Raw genomic sequence first — 12,992 nt, forward strand, 5'->3', positions numbered from 1 at the left:
ATTGATTAACCTTTAGATTATTTTCTTGATTAATGGTTTAGTCTGTAAAATGGTGGAAAATTTCCATCACAGTTTCCTAAACCCCAAGGTGACTTTTTCAAATTCATTTTTTAGCAAAAATATTCAATTTAATAATCCAAAAGACAAAGAAGAACAGCAAATCCTCACATCTGAAAAGCTGAAATCAATGACATTTTTGCCATTTTTGTTTGCTTAAAAGTTACTTAAAAGAGCAGTGTGTAGCATTTAGGGGATCTATTGGCAGAAATGGAATATAATTTGGAATAATAAAGTATGTTTTCTTTAGTGTATAATCACCAGAAAATATGAATCGTTGTGTTTAACTGATTGATTTATTAACTAATTGTTTCAGCTCTAATTTGGATGTTTGAATAGATAGAACAATAACAGGTTTGAGGACAAAATAAAAAAGTGTAAATTTGTGAAAATTTGTTTTGATTTAAATTTCTGAATTTGATTGATGTCTATGTTGAAGTTTTTTTTTAACAAACAAATATTGCATTTTTTCCTATGACATTTTTTTTGTAGTGGTAAACATTTTTCTCGGTAAGTTTATGTAATTTTTCAACCTTGAGAAGATGACCCAATACAAAAAACTTTAATTAAAGGTGCAGTGTGTAGGATTTGGCGGCACCTAGCAGTGAGGTTGCAGATTGCAACCGACTGAAACCCGTGTGCCAAGAGTGTAGGAGAACTACGGTGGCCGACGCGAACATGTGAATGGTCCTATCTAGAGTCAGTGTTTGGTTCGTCCGTTCTGGGCTACTGTAGAAACATGGTGGCCGGTTCTTTTTTTCATGTGACACCATTTCTGCCAGTCGATCCCCCTAAATGCTACACACTGGTCCTTTAAGCTCCTATCCACTTTTTCCACCATTTTTTTTCTTTTAGAAGAATCTCTGCACTTTACCTTTCTGTCACTTTCACTTTATCTCTGCCTCACTCAGCCTGTCTTGACTGCTGTCCTTCTCACCGTCCTCTCTCAGTGACAGCGCGGTGACTTCAGATGACCTCCTGGCGTGGCTGCATCCATTCTGCGGTGACGCCGCGCTCCCCGTGCGGCCTCGGATCGACGTGCTGCAGATCCTGGAGAGCAACTTCAGCCTCCGAGACAGCGACGTTCGTCTCCTGCTGCTCTACAGAACTCAGGCTGTTCTCAAAGACCGAGAGGTAACGTGCACACACGCACTCACACGTGCACGCAGCCGTGACTCATCGGCCCCCTCACTAACAGACTTCGAACTTGAGAGATGTTGAGTATACATTACTTGAGAAACAACTTTAATCCCAAGCACTCTGAAACACAACGCTGGTACTTGATGTGAAGGAGGCTACAGATGTCTGGATATTAGTTTTTCTTTTCTCCAAGGTCATAACATTAAATGCTGGGCCATAAATTTTGAAAAGGCACCCAAAATTGATGGGTGGAGGGAAGAGATAAGTGGAAAGAGAAATGGGGTATTTAATACGTGGATAAATCACTCACTCACTCATCCCATCTTGAAGAACAAGTGAATGTTGACATATACGTACATTCCCATTCTGTAACATTATGGGCTTTTAGCTATAAAGAAGGTGGTGTACTGCTGAAGGGATAAGTAAGATCTAGTTAATGTTTGTTTATTCTTTTTGCTGCTAAAGCTGATGCTAACACTGGCAGTTTGAAGGAGCTGAGGTCACGTTTGTGTTTTATTTGATGCATGAATGGCTGATGCTCTCTATTTAAATCTTTCTCAAAGAAATGAACATTGGTTTTGAGTTTCACTAGTGCCTTTTCATGACTGCTCAAAACAGACATTTCTAAAGAAATTTCAGTTATCACAGTTGTCGAAGACGTTTGCAAACAGTATATTTATAGCATCAGTAAAAACTAGAGGAATATGTGATTTTGACAGTACTCAAGCTCTGTCTCAAGACCACTTTTTGAAGGTCTCGGTCTTGTCTTGGAATCGACCGTCTCGGTCTCAGACAAATAGGACTCAGGACTTTGTCTCGTTTTTGGTGGTGTTGACTACAACACTAGATTTTGGAAAATCTGATCCAGTCGCTGTTGTGCATCTTAATTTGAGTATCATAAACTCCCAAAAATATGTTTCTCTCTTGAGTTAGGAGGTAATATACAGTATAATTGTAAGTGCCCTGATCCAGGATCTTTTAGTCGCAGTCATGACATGACAGCTCCCCAAAAGTGAAGCCAAAACATCTCGATCGCCCCCTGGTGGCTGGCTGCAGTATAGGTCATAAAGCCCGCCTCCTCCATGTAAGCGGATAAGATCATTTTTCTGTTAAGTTCGGTTTTAATTACTTATTTGATGCTATAAAAAGAGGGTGAGACATCATGAAGGACAGCTGTGATTGACAGCTGCTCTGAGTGAAGTAGTCGCGGAGCAGGAGGCTCTGTAATTGTACGAGAGAGGAGATGTAACTTTAACTTTCCATAACCGTTGACATGTGTCAGTTTGATCATAAATGTAGTTGTAGAGATATTACGGTTAGTTGTTGTGTCTTTCTAGCCAAACAGCTACCGTGGTGCTAACGTAGCAGCTAGGTGGCTCACGCAAACAAGCTTTGGCTGTGCTCGGCTCGTGATTGGCTCGGGCAGGTGAGTGGGCGGGACCTTGATACTGCGGCTCCAGCCCCCCGATCACTACTGCGCAGACTCTGCCTCCAAATGACGTTAAAATCTCAAGAGGGCAGCTCCTGTATCCGGGATATTAATGGCTTCACTTTTGTACAGTGGGAGGCAGTGGAGACGCGTCGTGATCTATATACAGTATACAGTCTATATCATCCCTAAATCCTCTGTATATTTGAAGTCGTTTATAATATACAATGTGTACAGTTTCTGCTTTCCTTTGCATGTGTGGCTCTGTCCTCCCTGGTGTCACCTACCATTGAACGGCTAGTCATTAAGTTTCCTGACTGACTAATTAATGGCCCGAGCAGGTCAATTAATGTGTAAATGTATGCACGCAGCCGTGGGCCATTGTCAGCGCAGGTAGACAGGTGTGTGGGCCCGGGCTCTTTAACTAATTGGGTGCACTCCCGACATTTGGCAGGCTCTGACGAAGCACACACACGCAGGCACACACACGTGCACTCTTAAGGGAGTGTACATCCAAGGGATCAGTTAATTAATCTTGTTAAAGATGAATCAACTTCATCTGAAATGAGTCTCTTGCTCTTACAGCATTTCAGATGAAGTGCCACTTTCTCTTGTTTCTCCCCTAAGGCAACCAAAAGGCCTTTCAGTGTGTGAGCGGGGGTTTTTGTAGCCAAATGTCTCATTTAATTTTGATTAATCTAATTTTTTTGTTAGTTGGAAAAGATTTTCCATGTCCACATGTGTGCCGAAAACACAAATTCAAAGCCTTTTTTCGCCTCCTAATTGGAGCGACACTTAATTGTCTCCGCTGGCTGTTGCTCGGCTGAAAGTGGTGGCACAGTAATCATGTTGGCTACGCTGGTAGCGCCCGTAAGCAGCAGCGCTGGCACTCGTGCTGGTGCCCCGAGGCCAAGCCTGAGACGTGGCAGTGCCCCAGTCTGACCTCATCACGTCGTCTTGGAAGCAGAAAGAGAGAGGGAGAGAGAAGTGGTGAAGTCTGACAGAGACGACAGTGGGGGGGGGGGAGAGAGAGGGAAGGAAAGCAGTTGGTATTGTTCCCCTTCTGTCCCCCCGGCCCCTCAACTAATCAGCACAATTCCCTTCTAACTGTGTCCCACTGTCTACCCGAGAGACACACACACACACACACACAAACCCCTGTATCCGTCTTTCACTGCGTACTCATCCCTCCCGTGCAGCACACACTCATATGTACAGTACGCACACACCACACACACAAGCAGGCAGCCTGCTGTGATTTCCATGACAACCGCGCTGTCAAGCCACGGTTTGTGAGTGAAACCGATACCAGTAGTATGTTTAAGTTTCTCTCATCTTTCCTTTGCCGCCGCTGTCTGTTTGCTGTTCTGACAAAGGCGTCTGATTAGCACTGTCGTCTGCGATCAAAGGCAGCTGTAAAATAGCTGTATGCACCCACACACACACATAAAATACACTCACAGGTATACTCTCAAATGTACAGAAGTTTCCATGCGTTGAGATGCCAGTACATATACAAACACATGCACTGACATCCTCTATGTACCCACTGTCTGCATGTCTTAATTCAGGAGACGCAACTGAAGAAAAAGGTTGAAGAAAACGTCGTTTTGATCTTAGAAATGAATCTCTCTTTCTTTCTTTTTCTCTCTCTCTCTCTCTGTGTGTCTCTGATGTGCAAGTGTAGAACTCCACCTCTCTTAGAATTTATTTCCGGCTCTCTTTTTCCTCAATATCAACAATGATAAAATGTCATCAATGAATCAAAAGAGGAAAGAAAAACACATTTTATTATTTATTTTTGTGGCAAATTAAGAGAATGGAAACTAAAGTTTTTTTTGGAAAGAGTTATTCTAAGAATGGCCATGAAATGAAAATGAGTTGATCAATTAGAGAGCAAATTAGATTAGAGGAAACTACAAGTTGTGTGGTTTTTTTTTAAAGTTTTTAATGGATCAAGTAATTACTCTGGATAAAAATTGCTGTCATTTGTCTTTTTTAATATGCTACAAATCAGCCTGGTTTATTGTCATTGATAGATTAGAGACATTATGCTAGACTCGCATTATGTATTTTTTTTTTTTTTGAAAGGATTGATTTAGAAATGTGAATATACTTAAAATACAACAAGGAGGCCAAAAAACAAGTAATTAGTTGTGGGGACGATGAATACTAACTAAGGTTTTTTGGGGAGAGTGGTAGGACACAGTCACGGATACAAATGTGTAACGTTGGTGGTTTTGGTCTGCTGTGACATTATGCCATCACTATTGTATCTTTATTAATCTGCATTGCCATAGTGACCTGAGCATGACTGCTGACCTTCTGGCAGAGGGGACGATTAGACAACAGGATTCGTTTTGTTGACCAAAAAATGAGAGTACTTCCTGCTGATATGGATTCATTAATATTAGCTCAGGCTGAGACTTCTTCGGTTGGAGACCTTCCAGGCAGTTGGCAGCTTGTCAGACCAAAATGAACAGCAGCAAATAGGGTCAACTGAAAAAACACTTCAAGCCGAGAAAAAAGAACAGATTTTTCATCCTCAATAACAGGATTAAATATATATATATATATTTTTTTTTTTCGATTGCTGATTTTTTTAAAATTCCTCTCAGATTTCATTTTGTGTCCCTGCTCAGAGGACTTAAAGGGAATAATAGACATTTTGGGAAATAGACTTATTTTCTGCCTTGCCAAGAGTTAGATGAGAAGATTGATACCACTCTCTATGAGCATATTTCCAATTTGTCAAGTATAAGCTTTAAGCTTGGAGTTTCCTTTTATAACTTTGTCTAATAGGTCACAGGTTGGTGCAGCATTTACTGTATGTAAATAATACACGAAATATGTCTGTCCCCATTTGTTATTGTTCACTTTTGTCTGATAAGCTGCCAGCAGGCTCTCAGATCTCAGATGACAACAGGGCTCACAGCCTAGTCTTATGCCTGTGCATCAGTATCACCAGGGACTAATTTAAACCGCCTTATGTAAACCTGCAATAACAGATTTTTTGTGCCACTGGGGAGGAGCTGACATAAGCTGTGAACATAATACTGACATTATATCACAGTTAAAGCTTATGTGGCAAACCTGTCTGCAAACAGTTACAGATATTTTATCACGAAGCAACATAAGCATTTATATGGAGTCATGTGTCTGGCTACAGTCCAATATTCACTCTCCTTATAGGGTCTTTCTTGGTCTAACTTCTGAGTGAAATAAACTCGGAAAAAAAAGTTTGGAAATTTGTGTTTGGTCGATTATTTCTCTGTTGTTACAATGCTAATTTGCATTGTATTTTACATCGTTGGAAAGCCTGTTTATTTACCTTCACAATGATGTCCAACTTGTAAGGATCATGCATTTGTTGGATGAGCAGCACAGCTGATGTGGGGAGCGCCCAAGAAAAAATTTGCCAAAATGCTCTGCCAATGGTAAACAGTGTATTCTCCTGTTGGTGTTGACTCTTGTTTTGAGATGTTTGGTGGATTGTGTGATTGAACTCTCTATCAGTAACAAGGAACAAACAAGACATATTGGTAATTTTATACTTTATTTATTAAATACACCGTCAGGAGCCTCAGTAGCGGTGGAAGATCCATACGCAGCCACAACAGCCTGGCACCTCCTCCTCATGCTGGTCACCAACCTGGTCACACGTTGCTGTGGGATGGCGTTCCATTCCTCAACCAGGATTTGTTGCTAAATATTCTGCGTTAATATAGATCTGTTGGCGTTTAGCCTTTCAAAAAATGCATTTTCACTGCAGTCAAAAGCCCTCCCGCTTGCCGCACACAATGGGAGTTATATTCGTTAAAGAAAGTTGTTTCTAATCACATTCAATACACTAAATCACTTTATTCAAATTCAGGATTTTGTTCGAGGGTGATGACATCAGAAAATGTACTTGTATAACTTATATAATTATGAGGCGTTACGATGTCCTAACTGAATTTGAATTCATGGTACAGTATCTCTTATTATCACAGTGTATTTAGCTCAAAGGTTATCGGTTCTCCAGCTCTCTCTTTGTTCGCCAGTCCCCTGATAACCCGCTCGCCTGTGTTTCAAGGCTGCAATGTGTATTCCTACACATCTGATTCACTTACTGTGTAATCCTCCATCCTTGCCTCATTGCCTTGTGCGCGCACCTCTTTGACAGTACGTCAAGAAATCCTCAGATCCTCGCAGTCTGTCAGGATCTGAAAAGCCTTGTATTCTTTTCACATCGGCTGTCCAAGCCTCCTTCTACCTGCCTGCCTGCATGCTGCTGTCTGCATGTTCCTGTCTGTGCATCCTCATACATATACAGTAGCGTTTTTTGCATAATACACCCAAACAGACAAACACACGCGCATCCCATCCTGCGATAGGACCAGACGAACGCTTATTATTATGACGGATGCCGTTTAGCCCAGTGGTGTCCAGACTGGGTCAGGCCGGGCCGTGTCAGTGGAAAGGCCACAGCATGATTCACGGGCGCTGCCTCACACACACACACACACACACACACACACACACACACACACACACACACACAGTAATGATGGATCAGACGGAAGCAGAGAAAAAGAATTAGAGAGAAGAGGGGAAATAATGATGGATCCGAGACGTACACCGAGAGAGAGGAAGATTCGGAGATGATATTGAAACGGAAACTGAGAATAACCAGCCACTTACCATTCCGATACATCATCCTCCCTCCCTCCCTCCATCCCTCCCGCAGCATCCCAACACACCACTCAGGCGCAGACACACACTGAGACGCCTAAAAAGGGAGGAATTAATGAGCTCAATTGAAATGCTGACATTTAGGGAGTGGGGAGGAGGTGGTGGGGGAGATGATACGGGAGGGAGGATGTAAGAGGTGAAGCCAGGGATAGATTTTGTGCCTTCATTTTGAATGATTAGTCATAACAGCAGGGCGTCCAAATGTCACCACTGTCAAGATTGGAGGGTCTGTTTTGTCTGTGTGCGTATAGTCTGAGTTTGGCCTTTTATGTTACTAATAACAATATACTTCGGGTCATTTGTTTATGGCATTTCACAGACCAAGAGTCGACTACTACTACTTATACCGCATGAGTGCATGCATGCCTGTTAATATACTTATCCTTGATGTTTCAGTGTGAAGATAGCAATTATTATGCTAAATCCCATGGCAGTGCTAGCCTCAGGTTTATAACACACACACACACACAAGAAAGGGGAGAGAGGAGCCCGGCTATTGCGTCAAGGTCTTCACACCTGTGTGCACTCTAAATGTTGCAGGGCATATAGGGGAAGGTTGCAAGGAGAAATCACCTTGCATGTGTGTGTGTGTGTGTGTGTGTGTGTGTGTGCATGAAAAGACATCATCTAAGCTCATCAACAGTGATAGCTGATACAAGCCCCTTCCACCTCCCCTTGTCAATATCATGGATCATTTGCTGTGACACCCTGTTTCGGTGCTGTGCTGTTTGGCCTTGCAGCGCGCCGGCTATGTAATATGGATGAACTGAGCAGAGCAGAGCCGGCTGTGTAGTTGTGCACTCCAGTCTGCAGCTACACAGCCTCCAGATCCCACACCCCGACCTAGCTCTTTCTTGACTTTCTTTTTCTTGAGGCTAGTTTTCATTTATTTTCAATTCACCTTTAAAAAAGCCCTGTGTTTTTTTATTCTTTTTATTTTCCCCTCTCTTGCAATTCCCTGAAAGTGTTGTTGAAGGTTTGATTTGATCAAGGTTTAGATTTTGAGTTTGACAAAACACATCCCATTTATTCTCAGAGGTATGGACTTATTTTTTCTTGCCCATTTTTGGATTTTTGTTTCTGATCATATCTCCGCTTTGGACAGATTTGATTTCATGCAAAGTTAAAGGGACAGCGTGTAACATTTCAGAGGATCTAGTTGCAGAAATGGAATATAATATAATTATATTCTGGTGACTTTTAAAGAATGAAAATAACAAAATAATAAGTACATTGCAGTAGCATTTTTGTTAAATAGGCCTGCTTTTAATTTTACTTTTAATTCTCAGGAAAGAAAACTGAATAATTCACCCCTCTGGCGTGAAGTTGTGTGAATTGTATAAACTAGGCTAATATTCATCAGTTTTCATTCATTAATTTTTTGCCCCTGCTTGAGTATTTCTTTCTCCGACTCTCCATTTCCTTCTCCTTCTCTCACTCACAAAAGGGCCTTTTGGACACAACGCGCCAACGGCACCATTACGCTCTAAAACCCATTGTTTCCAATTGCTTTCGCCACGACGGCTTTGCTGTGATCATGCCACGGTATCGCGAGCAACTCTTCTCTGCTGGGAAAAGACATTTGGTGTAGCTGTCCGGATGGAAACAGTAGGGCTTATGGCTTATACATGCTATACAGTGACAGAAACAGGTTGAGATAACGAAAAGGAAAAAAAGGTGTGAAATTGCCATAAATCGGGGGAAATACGGGAGAATTGTGAAACCGGGTAAAAGTCTCCCGGGTAAATCAAGACGGTTGGCAAATCATTCACAATCATTGTGTTTTCGTTAGCTTAGAATGAGCCCCTCATATCTACATAAGGAGCGGGTTCTCTTCACAGAGGCCGCCATGTTGCTCCGCCATGTTTCTACAGTAGCCCAGAAGTTAGTTAGTTACCTGAAGGCCACCGTAGTTCTCCGACACGCTTGTGAAACTGCGGTAACGTGAACCGCAGAGTGCAAAACCGCGGTACCGCCAGCCGCCAGCTGACTTCTGTTGCTCCTAAAGTAGTGTTATTACGGTAAGGATGGCCTCTGAGCGAGACGAACGGCGTTACTGCCGTTTTGCACTCGGCGGCTCACATTACTGCAGTTTTGTAAAGGGAGGAGTGAGCGGAGGGGTACTCAAGTTGGTTGCAATCTGCAACCACATCACTAGATGCCACCAAATCCTACACACTGTACCTTTAACTCGGATAGAGGTCTCTGTTATGAGTGTGAGAGCCATATACTCTGACACATGTGCATCGTAAAAACTTATGTAATTCAGATCACTCTGCATACTTACTTACTTACTAGTATTAACTTCTTTCTTAAGCTTCTTTGCTCTTCTTGTTTCTCTTTATGTAGAAACACAGGATGTTGATTCTCATTTCGTATGCACCAATTAAGCAGAAAATTACAGAATTCCACCATTTCTGAACACGATGTAGTACAGGGTGGAGCGAATGCACACAGAGAGACTGACCATGTGCATTGGTATATAGTCCACATACACACATGGTGGTCATGTTGTACATGAGGTATTACAAGCCTAAAGAACTGTGAATATTTGAAGTTTGGAGTGCACTTATCAATATTTGTATGAGCATGTATGTATGTATGTCCACGCCTGTGTGCACCTCCCCTCCTGCCACACTGTAACGACTCCCACTCCACCTGCCGCCGTGTATTTAAATATTAAGGCCACAGTTTGAAGTATGCAAAACCACAGTGAGAAGATAAGCCTCAGCCCTGACACACGTCCAACAATCACAATGAAAGAAGACAAACAGAGCTGCACAGACGGATGGCACGCCGTTTTTGTCGTTACTACAGTATTTGTTTCGTATGACAGGTACACAAACAGAAACCTAAGTGGGAGCGTTGTCGGTTGACAGAACGATGTGTTTTGTCTGCAGCTGATCATTGCCTTTTTTTTGCCCCCTTGGTGCACAAACACATATTACATATTGACAAATGGGCGGGCGGGCTGTCTTGATCCAGTGTTCAAAAAAAGTTGAAAAGTAGAAGAGAACTTCCTCGCACGGTCCCACCAGGGATTGTGCGAGGAAAAAAAAATAAAAAATGATGGAGCTAAGCCGAGGTGAAGGCCAGGTGGAGAGGAGAAGCCGGACGGGGGGGAAGCTGAGAGAGATTTGTTTGATGAAAGCGAATGAGCCTGGACTGGAGGGAGCGGGTTATACAAGAAGAGAGAGAGAGAGAGGGAGGGAGGGAGCAGAGTCTCTTTCCAAGTAGATAAATAATAAATGTGATGGGGTTGAGGACGCTATCTTATGGCCACACTCTAATGCAACAGGTCAGGGGTCATAGCCGTGATAGCCGAGCCCCAGCTATAATTCCGCTCATTTTGGCAGCTTTTTATCTATCCCCCACCTCGGCTCCTTCGCAAAAACTTTATTTATGCTCTGTTTTCTACATCCGAGCCAGGAGAGAGGAGAGCACAACACTTTGTCATCTCGGCGGGATCGTTGATGATTCAGTCAGAAAACAACCAGACAGGAGGCAGCAGCGCTGTAAAGCAAACAAGAAAAGAGAGGGGATGTGGAGAGGGAGAAATGAGGAGAAAAAAGAGCCCGAGGACAGTTGAAGTGATAGGAGTGGGCAGCGCGGCGCCAGATGAGGAAGGAAGGGAGAAAGACGGTACAATCTGAGATGAAGTAGGGGGGGCCACTCATGCTCCATTATCTTTTTTGGCAAGCTCTGTAGCACCTGGTTGAAGGCTTTACTTTAACTGGTGTGATTCAGCCTGAGCATACGGGTGAGTGTGTGCATCCACGCTTTAAAAAAAACATCCTCTCACATCTGAAATAGTAATTTAAACGAAGTGATCTCAAATAATTGCATGTTTGTGTGTCTAGCAATGTGTTTTGTTTTGTGTGCTTGTACATCATTTAGCATCTCCCCTTCTCCTTGGCCTTCGTCCCAGCTTGAATATTCATCACCCCCTATAGCATGCATGATTAAGGAGAGGTTGGCACAAATAGGTTTCATATTCAAATACACTGCTTATGCGCCTGTGCTTGATATTGTCGTCTGTGGCGTCATGTCAAGCAGATGCGTGTCAAGACAGTTTCAAAGCTACAAGCTTGTCTTTCCCTCCTAACCTTGATTTTTCCTCTTTCTTCCCAACCACTCCCCTTCTGTGTTTTGTGTCTTCTGAACCTCTCTCATCTTCCTCTTCTTCCTCTCCCGAGGCGTGTACCATTATGTATACTCAGGTGTCATGTTATACAACGTGGATCTACTCCCAGACAACAGGGGAGACGGAGCAAGAAAAAGCATAACAAATAGCGAGACGCTGTATTTGTTTGTCATTGCACTCATCTCGTCATGTCATACTTGGCATGCACAAGGGGCGTGTGTGTGCGCGCATTTGTTTGTTCTCTACGGGCGCGCGTGTCTTTATCTTTTGCGCTTATGTTTCCTCTGCATGTTTTAGGTGTTTCACTTTCAAGCGGTAATAAACTCCCCAGCCCCCCGCGGGCCCCGAGGCTTTGCCCTTTTGGTGTTTGCTTCTCTTTGCTCTCATTTTGTCTGAAACCTGCACTCTCTTATCGTCCCCGGCTCACTTCCTCGGCATCGCTCATTCCCTCCCTCGCTCTCTCTCTCCCGCCTCTCTCTCCCCTTGTGAAGTGTGCGACCTCTGCAACTTAATTCTGCCCGTCGCTGGGGACATTAGCCAGAGCGGGTCAATGAATATTGATGAGCTCATTCGAAGCGCACTCAGTAAAGGCCAGACACGGAGATCTCTGGATCCCACGGCTCCACCGGCGCTCCCAGTCCAACACACTGACGTGCCCACATCCCGTGTTTTCCCCTTCTCTGTCTTTCCCTCTCTATCTTTCCCTCTCTCTCTCTCTCTCTCTCTCTCTCTCTCTCTCTCTCTCTCTCTCTCAGGTCAAGGACTGAGATAATGGTCGAAGCACAGAGTAGATTATCAGGCAGATTTGTTGATGGGGGCAAAAGTTCACCTGTGTTTTATTAACAGCTCATACAAATTCAGGAAGAAAGAATGCATCTTTGACTTGACTCAGAAAGGCTAACAATCTCATCAGCCACATTACCTGGAATGGATTGCCAGGTGCAGTGTTGCATGCAATGCGTATTGTTAAATAGTTTCTCAAGATTTAAAAACTCCCAGTAAGTTCTGATCAAAGATAACACTTGTGCATCTTTATTGTTTTTGCTATTGTTCTTTTTTGTTAGTAACCACATTTCTGATTAATGCAAGTAGTCCATAACAGTCATGGTGTTATCATAGACCTTTCAGTATCAGGGTTACCCTGTTTGTTTATGCTTGTAATTTAAGTCATTGTTGTCTGCTATGCTGCACTCTAAAGCCACACATTTTACATTTTGAACTGATTAAAAAAAGTGTGATTAATTTGCAATTTATCATGATTAACTATGAAACATAATGCGATTAATCGCAATCAAATATTTTAATCGATTGAGAGCCCTATTAGAAATATATATATATTTATAATTTCTGTGAATGTGGTATGTCAAATTTGCAGGAACATACGGACAACTAAAGCAACGGTATATCAGGTGAAAGCTAGCTGGAGAGATAGCTGCAGCTAAATTCCAGCTAAACTCCTGCTAAAGCCGTAACAACCAGTCATGCTAC

At 42.8% G+C, this 12,992-nt stretch overlaps 1 protein-coding gene across 1 annotated transcript in view; it reads left to right on the forward strand.

Annotated features, from left to right (window-relative positions):
* nbas (NBAS subunit of NRZ tethering complex) overlaps window positions 1-12,992 on the forward strand; it is a 186,826-nt gene that overhangs the window by 138,116 nt on the left and 35,718 nt on the right. Inside the window, exon 49 of the mRNA XM_074616263.1 lies at window positions 1,008-1,191. Coding sequence (XP_074472364.1) covers window positions 1,008-1,191 — 184 coding nt within the window. The remainder of the gene's footprint in view (window positions 1-1,007; window positions 1,192-12,992) is intronic.

Source organism: Sebastes fasciatus, chromosome 18 (assembly GCF_043250625.1).
Source record: "Sebastes fasciatus isolate fSebFas1 chromosome 18, fSebFas1.pri, whole genome shotgun sequence".
In the NCBI taxonomy this organism is placed as follows: Eukaryota; Metazoa; Chordata; class Actinopteri; order Perciformes; family Sebastidae; genus Sebastes; species Sebastes fasciatus.